The 18690-nt window shown below is 41.1% G+C and overlaps 2 protein-coding genes across 5 annotated transcripts; both read right to left on the bottom strand.

Moving 5' to 3' along the window:
• Nucleotides 1-1913: 1913 nt before the first annotated feature.
• LOC137008708 (uncharacterized protein KIAA0408-like) lies at nt 1914-9051 on the bottom strand. 2 transcript variants are annotated; one of them, XM_067370406.1, is made up of 6 exons: nt 8911-9051; nt 5771-6006; nt 4640-5050; nt 4456-4523; nt 3443-4313; nt 1914-3003 (listed from the first exon to the last, which is right to left on the bottom strand). In XM_067370406.1, the coding sequence occupies exons 2-6, from the start codon at nt 5912-5914 to the stop codon at nt 2800-2802; spliced, it is 1698 nt and encodes a 565-aa protein (XP_067226507.1). In that variant the 5' UTR covers nt 5915-6006; nt 8911-9051; the 3' UTR covers nt 1914-2799. The 2 variants fall into 2 exon arrangements, with proteins under 2 accessions (XP_067226507.1, XP_067226505.1); XM_067370404.1 differs by lacking the exon at nt 8911-9051 and adding an exon at nt 7165-7467.
• A 16-nt stretch (nt 9052-9067) lies between these two features.
• mtcl3b (MTCL family member 3b) lies at nt 9068-16827 on the bottom strand. 3 transcript variants are annotated; one of them, XM_067370401.1, is made up of 6 exons: nt 15994-16827; nt 14037-14261; nt 13712-13870; nt 13554-13619; nt 10753-11985; nt 9068-9407 (listed from the first exon to the last, which is right to left on the bottom strand). In XM_067370401.1, the coding sequence occupies exons 1-6, from the start codon at nt 16654-16656 to the stop codon at nt 9081-9083; spliced, it is 2673 nt and encodes an 890-aa protein (XP_067226502.1). In that variant the 5' UTR covers nt 16657-16827; the 3' UTR covers nt 9068-9080. The 3 variants fall into 3 exon arrangements, with proteins under 3 accessions (XP_067226502.1, XP_067226503.1, XP_067226504.1); XM_067370402.1 differs by having other exon boundaries at nt 9068-9338; XM_067370403.1 differs by having other exon boundaries at nt 9271-11985.
• Between the last annotated feature and the right edge of the window lie 1863 nt (nt 16828-18690).

The raw sequence follows: 18690 nt of genomic DNA, 5'->3' as shown, positions 1-18690 counted from the left end.
TTGCACTTGGTGAAATCACGTTTACCAGCAGGAGACACATGGCAAGGCATCTGAAGAGCTCTTACTGGTTGTCTTTCCTGTCTGACATCACAGATGTGTTACTGGGCAACTCTTACACATTCAAGCAGTACTCATACACTTCTACAACAGCAGGTGACACTGGCTGAGATGATCTGAGATCAGCATTCACTTAGAGAGCTTTATATAGCCAAGTTGTCTGTGTTCTACTGTCCAGGATTAGACGTCGGTAATTCACCAATTCCACAGAGACGTCTTTGTGACATCATGGAGACTGTCCAGCTGCCAGTTTAACCCTTTGATTGTATCATTCCTTTAGTCATCGCTATTGCTATTACTTCAGTTTTAGTAACGTCTCAGCAAAGCCCTATGCAGCTGAAGAAACACTTATGCAAACACTTGACAAACATCCTACCATCATGGCAGAGAGTTTTGTTTTGAGTAAACACCACTCACACAAACCTCAGGTTTTCAAGGACGCAAAGGTGGTGGTTAAGGGGTTAAGGCTCAACGAGAAGGTGACGAGAAGGAGGCTGGTTTGAACCCAGTAAGAAATCTGCAACGAGTTTAAAGGGTTAGTTCACCCAAAAATTACTTTTCTTTCATTAAATACTCACTCTCATGTCGTTCCACACCCGTAAGACCTTCGTTCATCTTCTGAACACAAATTAAGATATCTTTGATGAAATCCAAGGGTTTCTGAACCACACATAGGCAGCAACGTCATTGCACCTTTTGAGGTCCAAAAAGGTAAAGGCATCGTTAAAATAGTCAATGAAAATGACAGGGGAGAGAAGAAAGTTTTGTTTTGTTATTCTCGTCGCTTCATAACATTTAGGTTGAACCACTGTAGTCACATGGACTATTTTAACAATGTCTATCCTACCTTTCTGGTCCTCAAAAGGGACAATGAGGTTGCTGCCTATGGATTTAATCAAAAATATCTTAGTTTGTGTTCCAAAGATGAACAAAGGTCTTACGGCCTACGGTCTTAAAGACATGAGGGTGAGTAACCCTTTAACCTCAGGTTACTCCTGTCCTGTATTAATAAATTCATGTGGTGTGCTATGAAGACCTCACATGTAAGTTGTGAACATCTAACTCTATCTAAAGACCACATTAAGATGCTGCTCCGTGCTTCCAGGGAGGTGTTATGGTGAAGGAAAGCCTCATTTACAGATTCAGAGTGAGACTGAGAGAGATGCCCCTTGGACATCACACACCCCCTCACCCTTCCACTGACACGTCTAAGATTTCTGGCACCAAAACAACGTCACGCTTCCTATTTCAGGCACAGGTGCAACATTTCAGCAGCGGGTCGAGTAACCGGGAGAGCAGGGCTGAGAGAGAGAGCAAAGCTCAGTAAGAGCTGGTTACATTAGGACTCTGGATGAGGAACAGGACTCTTCCTGGTAGCTTTTAGCAACATATGATAAGAGCAATGTTAATGCTGTTAATACTGCTCAACAAGGAGCTAATTAAAGAGGGGCCTTTTTACTATGTTGGCATGAAGCGTCTTATACTGTAGTTTTGCTTTTTAGGGAAAAAAGTGATGAAAGGGGCCATGAAGTTACCACATCAAGTTGCTGAGATGCTACTAGGATATTATGGATGGTTATTAGGTTGTTGCTGTGTTATAAATCAGGTGTTCAGAGTGGTTGTTAACACATTGTTGTGGTTGCTTACTGGCTAAAAGTCAAAAGAACCCAAGTCTATTTGACTTTCTAGTCCCTGGATGACTTGGGTTGCTTCACAAGTGGATGCATTTGAATCGGCTAGCCAGATCACAAGAGAAAGTAATAGCACACTGAACAGAAGAGAAATTTCAATGATAACATTAGCAATCGCCATGAAAAACAAAAACAATGAAGCGTTCAGAGTCTAGAGTTCAAGAGTTTCACTAACTCGTCAAAGCACTTGCGTTTATTATACTGAGAAAGAAAAAAACACAAAAAGCATCACGTTTTTGTAAGGATCATATCACAACATTAAATAAACATTCCAAAGCATTTCTTCATTATAATATGGTCAAAAGATATAATTTACTCTTCACAGATGTTGAACTTAAAGGATTTTCTTTACAAGGCTGGAGAATGCAGACATGTTCCCGCAGAAAGGTGCCATGCACCGCGTAGTTACAGCCCACGTCAGGCGCAGTCAAATAAGGCTTATAAAAAGATTATGAGCCCGTAATAACCTCTACATGTCAATATTATGAAGCACTAATGCAGCACTGAAATGGACTTTGACAGAACATCAAAACATTTGTGCACGCCTTTACAGGTAATGCATAATAGAGAAGGCTCAATAACTCGTTGACATGTATGCTTAAATATGTTATGCTTATTGCATACATGCTTATATGGTTACAAAAAAATGCCCTACATGGCACCAAAAGAACTGCAGTGTACACAAAGCACTCAGGAAAATAGAAAAAAAGAATAAAATAATACAAAATTGAATGAGAATGACAGAAAGAAATGAAGAGAAAAAGGCAATGAAAGGTTCATAGGCACAGAAGTTCACCAGGTCAGAGAATTTCCACTGGAGTTACTTTCCAAAGCACTTCAAACAGCACAGAGTTAAATGAAAACAGTATCCTTTTGAAGTTATTTAATGAAAATATCACAGGCCATCCTAGTGGGCTGCAATAAGGTTCTCTGAAGTGATGGTGGTTATATACAAAAAAGTAGATTTTGTTCTACAAAAGGTTAAAGGTTTGTCTATTCCTTTTGGTGAAAATGTCCTTTAAAGTGTCCATTCAAGGTTGTTCTATCCTGGTCACATGATCACAGTTTCTGTGTGCTGGGAATATGAATTCAAGAACTGTTTGGCTTTCAGGCCAGGGCTTGGTGGGCAGGATGTGTGGGCGATTTTGCTTGAGGGGGCATGCTTTGCCCACCTGGATGGACGACGTTGATTGGCTGGTCTAGCAGGACGGGAAAAATTGCTACTGCTGGGGGCAGGAGACAACTCATGGTTGACCTGGAGGGGAACAAATTTTAATCTAAGTATCTTTGTGCATAAATGATCAATACTTGCATTTTATGTACCAATATGTTATGTCTTAAATTGGCAGGTTAGAGGAAACAGAAAAGAAAGTAGTGTATGGGAGAGAAGGGAGAATGGGCAGCTCAGAGCAGGGTTCCTCATTCCTGGTCCAGGAGAACCACTTTCCTGCAGAGTTTAGTTTCAACTTTAATTAAACATGACTGAAGTAACTAATCAAGATGTCTGGGTTTACCTGAAAACCAATTGTGTTGGAGCAGAGTTGGAACTGAAATCTACAAGAAAATGGCTCTCCAGACCAAGGAAACACTGGCCCGAGACCATGTGTACTACAATTGCACCATAACTCTGACAAAGGTAAATGTTGCATTGTAATTTAGTGTGCGTGCAGATCACATTTGTATACCCTATTCACCTGCTTGGTGTCCAGTTGCTGGGTGAATGTGACCCTCTGACTTCTGTTGTTCTCTATTTCCATCATTTCTAGAAGTTGCTCCAAGTTGTCATTTCCCTGTCTCATGGTATCAACACTAAGTCCTGTGTGTATCTTCCTGAAGTTTTGAGATCCTGCTGCCAGAATCCTCTCCACCATCTGGTAGTCAGAAATTAGGTCCTCACCCTGGAAGCCTGATTTGCTGGCTTTAGGCCCTTGAGGTGCCTTGTGATACTTTGATTTAAGGTGAGACTGTGACGGGCTTAAGTTAAAGGACAAGCCATACTGTTCAAGAGTACTACCACCCCTCCCACTGTCTCTGTCTCCATTCAGGAGATGTCTAGAAGGACCAGCTGCCCAAGGCTCCTGGCTGAGCTCCAGTTCTGCTACCAGTACGTCACAGTCTGCAAGGCATTTCTGGACGGGCGCACGCGTGGATGCCCGCTTGGCATCAAACTTGCTCTGGCAAATGGGAGTGCTGGTGTGCCTTGGAGGTTCAGTGGAAACAACTGTGGTCACAAGACCATCCTCTATCAGGGTTTTCCCCTCGTTCTCCTGCAACATGGCACCAAACTTACGCAACACTGATGGGCTGCCAGATTTCCTGTCAAGCAAGAGGCACTTCCTGTCAGATTGTTGTGATGACTCATGGTAAGTGGAACGAGGGGTTACAGGAGAAGCATCTCTCTGTCTGACTGCCAGTTTGGAAGCTGAATATTTAGGGGGAAGCTCGTTGGATGAAACTGGGTCTTTCCAGCTAACGTGGCGGGCTTGGGAGTCATCCCAACTTGATTTCTTGTTCTTCTTGTTCTCAGCCTCCTCAAACTCATCCTGAACTACACACAATGCAGTCCTGAAGTGAATAGACAAATCAATCAAAAGTAGCCACAAAAGGGCATTGGGCAAACACTAAGAATTGGTCAATAACTATCAACCAATTTGTTAGGACAAACAATAGGAATGATTCTGATAAATTGAGACAGGAAAGGCTTTACCTGTTTGTCACCATGCTAGTCTTCATGCTATCTTGATAACTTTGTGTAACTGGATATACCTTGGGGTTCTGATAGCAAAAAGAGGGAGATATGGGATATAAGAGGAATATCAAAGGTACCAAATCCTTGGGGTTTAAGAGTCTAGATGAAGTAAAGATTGATAAATAGTAAAAGAGGTACTCACTGCATTTGGGGTTTCAAGATTCCCTAAGTTCTTTCCAAAATGCGGGCCCTTTTGGAGATATCCATTGAGGATGTCTAGGGTGGCATCTTGCCTTTCAAGATCATGACAACTGGTAGGATAATGGCTGCCTTTGCCCAGGGAATCAAGTGAGTAATTGTTGGAGCCATTATAGTAATCACTGGGGTGGTGAAACCCAAGGCTTTGCATAACTGAACAATCTGCTCTTACTTCATTGCATTGACGAATTGGGAAGTTGTTGTTGGGGTGACCATGGGGTTCATGATAACCATTGGCCTGGTATCTATAATGAGAGTTGACAGGAAGCAAAGTAATGTCCAGGCTTTTGTTGTTTGTGACATTGTTTGTGCCACTTTCGCTGGCTTCTCTTCTTGCTTTGACCTCACTGTACAACTGAAATACATAATTAAAATCATAATATTAGAGACAAACTCAGCAGTTGCAAAGCATGTTTTGCATATTTCAAATGCACAAGTCAGCAAATACAACTAGTATAGTGTACTGCATGGACTAATTATGTAATATTTGATTAAACAGATAAAACTTTCTTCAGAAAGGGGTTAGTGAAAGAGAAGGGGATTACTTGCTTAATAGTTAATTAATCTACCAATAACAACATACTCACTTGGCCTGTTTCAACATGAACGCATTGACTTCCTAAGTATTTTGGTGTATTTGTGTGTGTGTGTTAGAGAGAGAGAGAGAGAGAGAGAGAGAGAGAGAGATTGTGTGTGCGTAAATGTTTTTGGGTTTCCTGTTACCCCTATCCCTTTGGGTTTAATAAGCTTGTTAACATCTGTCAAAGTCTTGGTTCCAAACGAAGAGTGAAGCACCTATTATTATATCCAAGCGATACAGCCAACTTTGGCAACAGGGGGTCAAGGTTCTTTCAGCCAATCACAATCCTAGTTAGTGGTCACTATCACAACATCAACAACTTCATGGTCCCTAGTAAATACAGGATTGCAGTGCTACTGGATCTTTTGGCATCATATTTTTGATGTTTATTTACATTTTTAAATAAGGATCGGAATGAGTATCTCTCTCTCTCTAGATCTGGAGATGGATTCTGTCACACTGACTGGCATCACTGCAGCTGAAAGTTTGTCTCACCTCTTCAATCTTCCTCTGCATGTCCTGTAGTTGATCTTCCCATTCCTGCATCTCAGAGTCAAAACTATCAAGCAGGTCAGCTCTCTCTCCACCCCACACACAACTCCCAGGCTCCGGCCCACAGTGCAATTCCAATGCGGCCATTCTTTTGCGAGTGTTTGTCTGTGCTCAGAATCTTATGCTGCAATTCCTGAAAGGTCACTGGAGTGACCACATTGGCAAGTCCACCAATACCTCTATGAAGACAAAAAAGACATTCATCATTGATTCATCATTGATTCAACAGCCTATCCTAAATATCTCAAGTAAATAAATGACTGTGAAAAATTCTAGTGTCAAGTGTGGCTTGCTTTGAAGTTCAAAGGAGTTATGAATCTAAACATTAGTGACTTCTTCTTGATTGAATTGCAATGAAGTAGACTTGTAGAAGGAAACAAAATCCCAGCTATTTGCTCTGGACACCTGCTTTAAAACTTTGACTCATTTCTATATGCATTCCATGTCCTTCAAACCAGCCCTTAACTGTCAAAATTGTCAACACTTTCTTTACCACACCAACTTCATTAGACATGCTCAAGTTACCTAAAGGGACTTCAGGGATTCTGAAGTCAGTTTTATAACATGGACAGTCTCCCTGGTGTAATCTGATCTCTCTTGATCAAGGGCACAATAGTAAAGGGTAATTGGTTGCCCCTTGCAAAATGGGAACCTACACCTACTGCCAGTCTAGATCTTTAACTATGAGGTTACGCCACTTCTTTCAGGCTAGGATGAGGTCAAAGTTCCAAGCAAGTGCGGAACCTTTTACCCGCTTGGATGAGCTCAGAATAGTTGCATCCTTTCCATGGTAATGTCACTGAGTTTTTCTGTAACACAGCTTTGATTTACGGCGGGTGTTAGGGATGGAATTTTCTGCCGTCAAGGAACATGACACCCAGTTTAACTCCTGAAATTGCCAGAATGTACCGCCGTATGACGTAAGCATAGAGGGATATTTATACCCTTTGCGATTATGTGTCATAAAACTAAAAAGACAGAGTGTGTATCTGTTTACATTACAACATGCATGCACACTTAATTTATGTAAATGTAACTGATCACAATACTACTAATGCTTCTATATTTACAGACCATTGCATAAAATATTTACATATTAAGTATATATTGCTTGTTAGTATTCTCTTAGCAAGTATATGCACATACATATGTGAATACATTTAGTGTGAAGTGTGACCAGTTTGGCTGCAAGGTTCTTAATGTTGTATAACGTTGTCAACCCAGAAAAAGTTAAAAAGCTTCAAAAGAGTTACAAGTAGTAATAATTTCATACTTTAACAGGTTTCAAAGAGGAGGTTTCCGTTCCATTCTTGTCTAGAAGCTTTCTTAATCCTTACCAGTTAAATCGTATTATTGGTTCCTCCGGTAATTCCCTCTCATGAGCTTGCGATGAACTGACGTTCCAGAATATGAGTATGGTTTTCAAGTACAGGTTTGTGGCTTAAATCAAGATCACTCTTGTTTCAGTACCACCTCCTTTTTGACAGCTCCTGCACTTGAACAGCATGTAACATCGCAAAGACCCCGGAGGTTCGTTCCCTATGGTGTGACGTAAAAGTCCAGCGTATTGGATCTTAAATGTTTCCTCTGTCCGGCCCTATGGTCCTGTCCAGAGCTCAGGAGTAAACAACTGTAGTCCTGAGGGGGCCCCGGGGTTTTATAGTGACTCTAAGTATTTACCCCTGCGACGTCAGACCCACCAGGTATCCGGTGTCATAATGTCAGATTTATTCCAGCATTCATGGTCTCCATGCAAGAGACTGTCGTCACTGACATTCTAGGTTAAAATTACAAAGGCAGAGGGAGAGTGTTTACATGGCTATTTTAAAATGCTCAGTTCTACCCCACCTCTGTGAAACTGTTGCTAGGTTGCTTTTAGGACTTGGCAGATTGCAGTCTTGTGACTCCTATTCCAGTTGTTTCGATTTCTACTAATCCCAATAGGCAACTGGGCTATTTGTGACTCTCAAAACACTCTGTCCATTTTATTTTTAAGATACCAGTGGACAGAATTAGCGGATACTAAGTGTGCTGTCCGCAGTTCTTAATGGGCGCCTCACACTTGTATTTATTTGACACATGTGGCTGTTGCGCAATAAACAGACAGCCGACAGTTCAGCCCTAATATTGGCCGCTGACTCAAATAGTTTCCGGGCACAATAATGCAGGAAGGAAAACAACAAAGCAAAAGCCTCTGAGAATGGAGAACACCGTAGAACTGGCAAAATCTGAGATAAAATCTGTATGTTTGACTTTTTCGCTAAATTTCAGCTGGCAGGAGTTCCAAAAAGAGACTGACTCTAGAAAACAGATGAGCTGTTGTTCTCGAAGTTTAATTGTCTTTTTAATAGCCTACACTAAAAAAATGAACATTGACAAACCCAGCAGTTGGGTTAAATGTTTGCCCAACCTGCTGGGCAGTTTTATTTGGTTGGTTTGTCCATTTTCAACCCAACTTTGGTTGTTTTTAACCCAGCATTTTTTTAGATTGTACACCCATATAAACCTAAACAAAACAAATGTATTTGTGATCGAAATAATTTGTGAACTCAGCGCTTCCACAGTTGTTTTTAGCAATTATTTTTATCCATTGACAGCTTTAATGATTTAACTAAAGAATTACTGCTGATGACTTCAGAAGATTCTGACCCTTCAACAGAGGTTAAAACTGGAGATGCCAACAAGCTGAATAAACTCATGCAGAAAGCATGAAGCTCTGACGCCCAAACTGCTGATCATCATGGGTAACATATCCCAACCCTCCATAACATGCTTGCTGGAATGAGGAGCACGTTCAGCAGTAGACTGATCCTGCTCTGGTGCAACAGAAGGTAAAGTACCGGCATACTCCCATCATGTACATAAGCGATTTCCCCAACCACACCAAAGCCACAGCTGTTCTTTAGAATATTGCATGAAACTTTTTGTGCAGCATTTGTGCAATTTCTTCAGGTTCTTTTGCAACCTAATTTATCTATGCAAAACTGTAGTTCTTGTCACACAAATTATATTGTACAAATGGATGATTCCTAACTCCTATGTTCCTCTCTGACCATATAGTTGTATACCATGTTCTTACTCACCTTTACATGCTTCCGACAGGTAATCATTCCAGCTGATGTATCTTAAGTGTGCAGTGGCAGGCATTCTGGCCAATGTGGTAATGTGCCCCTTAATGGTAAATTGCAGTTGCATATTTCGTTGCAAGTCTTTGGTGGCAAAGCAAGTGTCAATGGGCAGATAGCCATAGTCCTTAATGAAAGAAATGTCTTCTGGGTAATGCAGTTTCCAGAGGCTCAAGGGTATTGATGTCTTGAGAAATGCATGTAATGTTTTTCCAGTGATGTATAACAGTCTTTATTTGCAAAAAAACTCTTGTCTTGATGATGCGCCTTCCAATGCAGCTGTATATATATGTGAATTGGGTAAAACAGCCTCCAGCTTTTTGGAAATTAAGGTTTTGCAGACTTCTGTGCTTAAACGTGCTGTCTGTGCTTGGAAAGTGAATGTCCTGTGATTCTTCAACCATGGTGACATACACAACATTGACAAACAAACAAAACAAAGGGGCGAGACTATGCTAATGAGTGGACGGATGGTGATCACAGGACAAAAAAGAGGGTAAAAAGAAATACAAGTTTAAAAATGGTGGCATAAGAGAGTGAGGAGAACAACACTAGAATGAGGATGAATAAAATGATGGGCTGAAACATCTGGGTGAATAACCGACAGGATTGACGAACATGCATTAAAAAACATGGGTGCGTGGGAAGACAGGATCAGAGAGAAAGAGAGAAAGGTTAAGATATTATAGCCATTAACATTTTCTATTTGCATAGTTTACAAATTCTTGGCAAATCACAAAATTATGCTTTGTTATTTTGCTGAATGTTAAAAGCAGTCAGGCAATGAACTCTCTTAAATATTTAGTGCTTCCTTCCTCCTCACTATCAAATTCACTCTCTTTAAAGGAATAGTTCACCCAAAAATAAAATTGGTCATAATTTACTCACCCTGTGATTCTCTTGTTTGCTCAAAATTCAAATATGACTTATGCATTATAAGGCTTCTGTAACCACACTTTTAATAATTTTGTCACTAAACAGTTTTAGTAAAAAAACCTAAATTTTGTCCCTAAGCCTTGTTTCCCCTGAAATTACCCTGAAAAATTTGTTGCAGTAAATTTTTCCAAGGGACTTTTTCCCCCAGACCTGTTGCTGTCTGCGTTTTCATCGTGGTCTTCAAGTACCGTGAAGATTAGGCAAATTATTCCGTTGATGTAGGACTGTGCGCAACGTTCCAGTTCCCACTGGATTTCGTCCTCTGCATAAAAGCTTAATAAAGCCTGAACCTCATCACTGGTCCATTGGTTGTATTTTTTAAACTCCATTGTTGATTCAAATAGCAAACAACTCTTACTGCACGCACCGCAACAGACTTTTAAAAATGGAGGTGGAAATAAAATGCTGCGTGGAGTCAACCAATCAAAATGCTGCGTGAACTCTATCAATCAGCATGTTCAGCGCCCAAGTCCCACCCCCGAAAGTTCTTTGAACTTTGAAAAAGTACTACCTCGTGAGCAGGGACTTTCTAAGGGGGACATTTTTTTACCTGGAACTTCATTTAGACCCTGGTCCCTGTGGTCAAAACACACCAGTACCACCCCAAAGCCCCTAGTTCCTGGGGAAAGTTCCTGCTGGGGAAACGTGGCTTTAGAATACAGTGCAAGATTTGTATGGACTACTTTTATGATTGTTTTTTTTTTTTGTCCTTTTAGGAGCTTGACAGCCCTGGTCACTGTTCCACAAAAGAAAGAGAATCATGAGGTTGAGTAAATGACAGAATTGAACTGAACTATACCTTTACAGTGTGGTAAACATTCTTATTGTGCTTCACATAGACACACAGATTCTTGCCAGACTCACAGATAATGGTTCTTCTGAATCTCTTTCCTCGGGTTTTGGGACTTCAAGTCGGTCTATAAACCCCTGCAGCTCCTTCCTGAAGGCCTTCATTTGAGCGTTGATGCGGTAGAGTAGCTCATGCTCCCTGATCCGGCCACCATCCTCATCATCTTCCATACGGCCGAAAAGATCCCCATTAGACACGAACACCCGTGCCTCTGCAATGATGTTACTGGTGTCGGCTATGAGCCGATCAATGGTTCGTCCCAATCGCTCTGCTTCAGCACGGATGTCAATCATCTGTTGCCTGTCCCGAATGGAACGCGAGAGGAGACGGGCGGATTCAGGAGAATAGAGAGAGCGAGTTGGAGTGAGGCACCGAGCGTTGCGGACTTCCTCTGAGTCACTTTCTCCTCCAACAGGACCCTCACGTTTGCGATGGGGAGGAAGACGAGAGGAAGATGAGTCGTCGTCGCTTCCTCTACGCCCTCCAGTTCCAGGACCAGTGTCGCTCTCTGCGTCACTGTCTCGTGGTGTGACAGCTAGGTGAGATGATAGATCATACCGTTGCATGTTGGAAAGCAGCACACGGTTCTCGTACTGCAGCTGCATCACTTTCCCACTCAGTTCATTGATCTGCTTCCTCGCTGCCTTCAGCTCCTCCTGCAAGGCCTCGGCTTTGGAGCTGTCTCCTGCTCCACTGGCGGCACTCGCTGCATTACCACCCGAGGCATGCCTTGTACCCTCTTTAAATCGCAGTTTGTTCAGCTCACATGTCACTCTCTTATTCTGTTCCTCTACATCTGCCAGATTCCTCCGCAGAAGTTCTGCTTCATCCTCCACCAACTGCAGTTGTTGCCTCAGCTCCGACAGCTCAGACCCCTGCTCGCGCCCCATCCCTCCTTCCGCTCCGGATAAGCCCCCATTGGAGGATTCTTCACCTCGAAGATCATCCAACTCCGCCCTCAGGCCACGGTTCTCCACCTCCAATTCAACAATCTTACGTCCCAGGATGTTGGCCTCCTCTTCCACCAATCGCAAGCGGAGTTTCAGCTCTGATTCCCTTGTAGTGGGTGGGCCACCAGCTTCACCCTTTGGATGAGGGCTGTCCAGATCTCCATAGAAAGAACGATACTTCTGGAGTTCTTGTTCCAAACGGTCCTTTTCCTTGTCAATCTTGGCCATTTTCTTTCTCATTAAAGTAGCCTCATCTTTAACAAAGGTCAGTTGGCACTTCAGGTCCTCATTGTCCTCCTGTGAACAGAAGTGTTGCGTTAAGGTGGGGGCAAGATTTCGCAGACAAAAAAAGGTCTGTTGTCAATAGTGTAGCAATGTACAACATGAGTTCCTTTCAAACCAAACAGCTTTCTGTAGGTGAATGCGGCTAATTCATGTGACCAACTTGAACACGAGGAAATTTGCATCTCTGTATAGTTTATAATGCACTTTATATCTTTGCAAAAGGCTGCATAACTAGTTAAGCCTGAACTTGAGCTTGTCATTTAAAGGGGACCTATTCACTTTTATTAGAGTGTTTGAACACAGATTTGTGTCCACAGTGTGTGTTAACAACCAGCCTATAATGGTAAAAATCCACCCACTCCTTTTTATAATCCCCATAAATCATAAACAGTCTCTCCAAATGAGCGGTTCCAGATTTACATAAGAGTAGGGGGAAGCCCCGCCCATGACTGGCGAGGGAATCTGCCCTATTAGCTTAGCTCCTCCCCTGAGCTGTACAGAGTCTGCTATGTTTATCTCATCCCCAAAGCATTTAACAGGAGCATTCAAGTAAGAAATGTATTCTAGGCCATGTTGGGCTGCTTTACAGAAGAGGAAGAGTTATTGTAGTACTTCTTCCTGAGTCTCTCCATCAGTGTCCGACATTCTCCAACTTTGTTGTTGGGTGTGTCTCAATCAGTTCCCTAGCTCCCGAGGTCGTGAATCAGTATATCGTGTACACGAATTCGGGCACTGGTAAGGACAGTAAAAGATGCTGGTTCACTACACATTGGGACACTTATGACTCTATTTCCGGCGACGTGACAATGTCCTCATTATACAACATCACTACTGGTATTTACAACAACAGAGCTGATATTTTCTAACATTACTTGTAATGTTATTTAAAGTACATTATGATTAATTATTTGCTTGTTACATATACGTGCAACATTTCAGCCGTGAATAAATGATATATTATAAAGCTAGATTCTTCATTACCTGTCTAGCGATGTATGTTTATGCTGAAATATAATAAAATAACGGTTTGTATTTTTAAAAACATCTATCGCGTATCGTTATGTGTAGTGAGTTGGCTCACGTGATTCAAGTTTCGCGCTTCAGAACTTCCGTTAAGGGAGCATAGTGAGCATCGATGCTCCCTGGTTTTCACGATGCATTGTGGGACTTTTCAGGGAGCGAACGTTTCAGTGCCCTGGAAGGATTCTGCGATTGAGACAGCCCTTAAAATGGCAGACTCCCTGGTCAGGGCCCTGACTACTGAACTAGGGAGCCGATTGAGACACAGGGGTTGTTGAGCAACCAAAGCATCATCTGTTAAAGCTCCACCCTCTTTTTGAAAGTGGGCCGGGAGCAGCAGCTCATTTGCATTTAAATGGACACACAGAAAAACAGTGTGTTTTTGTTCACACCCAAATAGGGGCAAATTTGACAAGCTATAATAAATGATCTATGGTGGTATTTTGAGCTGAAACTTCACAGACACATTCTGGGGACACCAGAGACTTATATTACATCTTGTGAAAAGGGGTCCCCTTTAAAGTAACAGTCTTCATTTGACAGCAGTGTTTCGTCCTCACCTCTGTAGGTGTCTGAGTCTTCCTCTCAGGCTTTTGTGCATCTTTGCTTCCTCTTCGTTTCTGAGACTGGACACAACAAATTTATACGAATGCTATGCAATTAATATGTATTTAAACCTATTTAGATGCGCTGTAGTGACTTGTGTTTGTATTCCTACCTCTTTGGCTTTGTCCAGTTCATTTTGCAGGGCCTGTTTGGTGACTTCCACCTCAATAAGTTTCTGTCTCAGTCGCTCGTTTTCTTCTTCTGTCTTTGTTCGTTTCTCCTCCACGTTCTCTAGCTCATGGTGGAGTCTCACAGACACATCCTTGGCAACCTGTCAGAATGGTGGTGGTGTGGCTTAGTGGTTGCTTTGGATAGAAGCATCAACTAAATGACAAGTTAATAATTAGATAAAAATTGTGCAAATAAGTCATTGGGAATGGGTAATTTATCATAGACCTTCTCTGCATGCCTTTAAAGATAAAAACATGGGTATTTGCCTTCAAATCTTGCTCTAAGCTCCTTAGGAGGTCCTCGTCAATTTCTCCAGTTTGTGCATAGCGAAGTCGTTTGCGCTCAGCCTTGCGGAGTCTGTACTGAAGGATGCGGCAGTTCTTATTCGCTCGCTCGAGCTCACGCCGCATATCTTGTAACTGACAGGTGTCCTCCTCATAAAAGGTGTCGCGCATCTCCTCCATCTCTGTCCGCATCTCCTCAATCTCATTCTGAAAACCAGAGTGTGCTCATTAGAGCTTTCTGCTCTCCAATTATTTTAATAAGCTGTACATTATTTCCAAAATAACATGTTTAATAAGTCCTTGACAAACTGTTGGTTGAACATGCAAATTATTGAATTAAACCAAGACTGTTTTTATAACTGTATTTTTCTTTGTTCTAAAATGGACTAAATTGTTTCAATGTTGCATTTCTCTCATTGTTCTGTTCATTATCAGAAGGCAACATTTTTTAAATAGACCAAAATATGCTCCCTTGTTGGTCATAATGCTTATTTTCCAGGGTTTCGCTCAGGCCTTGATTACGCTGGTATTAAGATGCATTTTGGTCGATCGGATCATAAGTAGACGAGGCAGACACCTACCGTTTACACCTGGAGTTTCAATCTGTCTCTCTTGGTCCACTTTCAACCACTTCTGTCCTGATTTCTTCAAGGGGAAGGTCTATGGTCAGGTAAATGTATGTGTGTTGTTTTTTTTAGATCTTTCGATCTAATGGACAAAATAAGCTATGCAATTTACATGTGAACACGCACAGAGATGACAGGGAGAGCATCAGCTTTCATTTCTGCTCTGATAGCCGCGAGTCCACGCCGAACATAGTGAATGTGTGTTAGAAATCAGGAATGTTGAGAGAACATTGTGCTTGGAACGTTTTTCGTCTTCAAACCAAATGTGGATCTTCAGCCAACAAAGTTTAAATTCCGTCTGGCTAGAACACATCCCATAACGTTTACACGTTAGGTCAGTAGGCGTAGAGTAGCCAGTCTTTTGGGGCTGTTCGAATGCATTCAACCACGAGCATCTACACTATGAAAGCAATCCGGTCGAATGCGTTTTCGACTACCTTTGGAAATGATCGAATGTGAACACGCTCGAAACGTTTTAGACTCCATTTACACCTATATTTAGCGCCATCCACTTGCGATCCGTGTGACCAAAAGGCATCTTAATACCAGATGGAAAAAGGGCCTCAGAGTGCTATTTCCAGTTTCAAGATGGTTGGACAACATCTCTGCAGGCTTATCATTGCTTAATTTCTGTTAATCACCAGTATTTCTATCCATCAGGTTGAGCAGGAATCAATTGTGTTAGAACAAAATTGCCATGCACCTTCTGAGCAGGAGTCATTAAAAAAGTATTTTTCAAAAGCAAGTAACATGCTTTGATTTTGAATTGACATGCTAACCCACAGAATTCATGTACGTTCACAGTTAACAACATGCATCATTTATCAACTTTGCTAATGGTCATCAACATATGTATATGCTTATTAAATTAATGTGGAAATCTACATTTGTGCAGTTATATGCACATATTGTGCATATTCATATCTATCTATCTATCTATCTATCTATCTATCTATCTATCTATCTATCTATCTATCTATCTATCTATCTAACCCTAATCTTCAGCTCTTAAAAAGGACTATCTGTCTATCTATCTATCTATCTATCTATCTATCTATCTATCTATCTATCTATCTATCTATCTATCATCTTCAGCTCTTAAAAAGGTCTGTCTGTCCATCTATCCATCCATCTTTCTATCTATCTATCTATCTATCTATCTATCTATCTATCTATCATCTTCAGCTCTTAAAAAGGCCTGTCTGTCCATCTATCTATCTATCTATCTATCTATCTATCAATCTTTTCATTCATCCATATGTTTTTTAACATGATTGGTGTGTTATACATTTTCTCAAGTAGCACAAACAAACCTTAAGCTCTTCGTTTTCATCCTCCAATCTCTCGATCTCGTCTTGCAGGGCTTCATTCTGCTGTGTCACGGGCTCGTCGGCGCCGCTCGTGGCCTGTGAGGCCGGTCCCGGTTGCGTCTCGTCAGATGCTGTTCGCTGCATCCTGCCGGTTTTCTTCAAGCGCTTGTTGATGTGATACTGGATGAGCTCTGACTGCAGACAGCCCCCGCCCCAGAAGGCCGGCCCGCAGCCCACGTACTCTCCTCCCGCAGCGGCCTTTCTTTCCTTCTCGCTCCCCCTCACACCACCACCGGAGGAACCGTCCGGCTGCTCCGAGAACGAGTCTCTGTTGACGCACGGTAAACGCAGAGCGCGGCGCGTGTCCGGTGGTGGAGCGCGATCAATACGCTCCTCGGTTTCCCAAACCGCCTCAGTTTCAGCACCATGAACAGCTGCCGCGCCTCTCACCCGAACTTCACGTGGCTCTTTAGCCGCCTGCTCTCCCTCACGTCCTTTAATGCCTTTTCCTCCGGGCTTCGACGCAGTGGATGATGAGGAGCGGCTGCCGCTGGGTTTTGAGGCCGGCTTGGCGGGGTTTTGTCCGGGAGACGTTCTCCTCCTCCCTTCGGTACTGTCCGCTGATTGTGAAAAATCCGCAGCGCCACTTGCGGCAGAGCTCATCATGTCATATCGTAGACCTCCAACAACACTTTAATCAATGTTATGCCATTTATAAGAGGGAAAAAACTAAATATTAAACTTTGTTATAGTGCATATATATATTTAGTGCATATAATATTTAGTGCATAATAAAATTACATTTGTGTAATATAAACCACTATGCAATATAATAAAATTAGGCTACACAACAGCGATTTTCATAGACCAAATGTGAATGCATGTCCTTTAAAGAACGACCAAGGTTGAGTATGTACATGAACATTAATTTTAAACTTATATGTAGCTACATGATGTATTTGACAGTGAAGTTTTTTGACATCCATCGCATTAAGCTTCCTTTAAGTAAAATGTTTTATACTTTGCAAGTATAGCTTGTTGAAATATTCATAGGATATATTATAATGCATCTTTGATGCAGTCGTAATTTGAACATTAAATATCGCGATGTTTTCTTACCTGTTTATCAACTGTGCTCATTTGTTTTCAGTCTTCAGCTTCACTTTAGCTCGAGGGTACCAGGCACTGCTTAGGCACGCGAGACACAGACGTTTAATATTCATGAGTTGACGTAACATCGGATATAAGGAAGTGAGAGTACTTTTTCCTCAAAATTCTTTGTTTTATATAAAGATAAATGTATAGGCTTATATAAACATACATGCATTTTTAGTATTTACAACTATATTTTCATATTATTGACATCTATTAGTTATTATACATTGTTGTTTTTTTTTCCTTTTTGTTTTTTTTTTTTTTTTTTTTTTTTTTTTTTTTGTAGGTCTATATATACAGTTGTGTTGTCCCCTTTAAAACCTAAAGAGGAGAAAGACTGAATGCTGCTGGAGTTTGCTGCTTCACAGTTACGCTGGTGAAAATGCAGCGTCATTCCCCCAGCACTATTATACAAGAATACATTTAAAAAGGTCAGTCTGCACTTTGTGCTACAGTCAAGCCAGTAGTCAGACTACAACAGAAAATATACTATGTACCTCAGCAGCAAAGGCACAACTATTTATATCATGTGCTGTTTAAAATATATTGTTTTCACAATTTCTCAGGGCCCAAATTCTTGGTTTATCACAAGCATTGGTCATATTTAATTACTATCACTTTAATGATGCTCTTGTAAATGTCACAGTGAGTCACAAGTGAATCTCAGGTCATTGTGATATCAGTCTATAATACTGTCTGTCAACACTAGAGAGCGCCGTCTGCCTGTCTGTGTACTTGACTGGTAATAAGTTAGTAATAACATTAGCCAATTACATATTTTGAGGTTTCAGCTGTTTTAAATTCAGAGGTGAATTACAATATCTATGCATCCTTATTCTCACACATTGCCTCATCACAATGGTCCCAAAAGTTATAGTAGACAAGGAAGATTTGCGTACCATTTATAAGTGTATTAGTGTTGAGTTTGCGTTATTGTGCACATATGTAGTCTATGATAGGTGGCTTTTTGTGTAGACACAAAGAGGAGCTAATTATCTTAGGTATATTATCAGTGGAACAGGTTGAGAGAAAGGTGAAACCACTTTCTGTTAATAGGGCCAGTGGAAATCTCTGGCCTATTCGCAATCCTCTTACTGACAAACATCCTGATCAGACAAGGGAGAGAGAGAGAAATTGTAGAATTGGTTTGGATGAGTTGGTATGAGTGCTGGTATGAGTTAAACAAATGCATTTTCTCTCAATTACTAGATTAACCAGGAATTCCCATAACCTGCAGAGCAATGTGTAAAAATACTACTTTTTGTGTTTCAAAATAATATAGTATCTGGAGTACAAATCAAAATGTTTTGATGTAGGATATTATCACATGAAAGCCTAATAGACGCAATTAAAAGGCATTATTTAAAGTAATTTGCTTTAAATCAAAGACTACAAGGTATATGAGTCTTTATGACAATAGCTGTGGCCATTTAATTTTTTCTTTGACATGGATTCTATTGGCTGTTTTAAATAAATGCTAAATTGCATAATTTGAAATAATATATAATAAGATTATTGTTTTTAAATTCATTTAAAAAAAATAAA

The sequence above is a fragment of the Chanodichthys erythropterus genome, chromosome 20 (genome assembly GCF_024489055.1).
Source record: "Chanodichthys erythropterus isolate Z2021 chromosome 20, ASM2448905v1, whole genome shotgun sequence".
Lineage (NCBI taxonomy): Eukaryota > Metazoa > Chordata > Actinopteri > Cypriniformes > Xenocyprididae > Chanodichthys > Chanodichthys erythropterus.
Note: the sequence above shows the minus strand (reverse complement) of the source record. Positions and strands in the feature narration are given on the sequence as shown.

Bases quoted from the DNA above. Each gene is read 5' to 3' on its own strand.
- LOC137008708 (XM_067370406.1), bottom strand. From the start codon at position 5,914: ATGGCCGCATTGGAATTGCACTGTGGGCCGGAGCCTGGGAGTTGTGTG. The intron at 5,051-5,770 runs GTGAGACAAACT...TATGTATTTCAG, and splicing joins TGCAGAGGAAGATTGAAGAG to TTGTACAGTGAGGTCAAAGC. The intron at 3,004-3,442 runs GTGAATAGGGTA...GTTCCCCTCCAG, and splicing joins AGCAACTGGACACCAAGCAG to GTCAACCATGAGTTGTCTCC.
- mtcl3b (XM_067370401.1), bottom strand. From the start codon at position 16,656: ATGATGAGCTCTGCCGCAAGTGGCGCTGCGGATTTTTCACAATCAGCG. The intron at 13,871-14,036 runs GCAAATACCCAT...CCATTCTGACAG, and splicing joins GCTTAGAGCAAGATTTGAAG to GTTGCCAAGGATGTGTCTGT. The intron at 13,620-13,711 runs GTAGGAATACAA...TGTTGTGTCCAG, and splicing joins AACTGGACAAAGCCAAAGAG to TCTCAGAAACGAAGAGGAAG.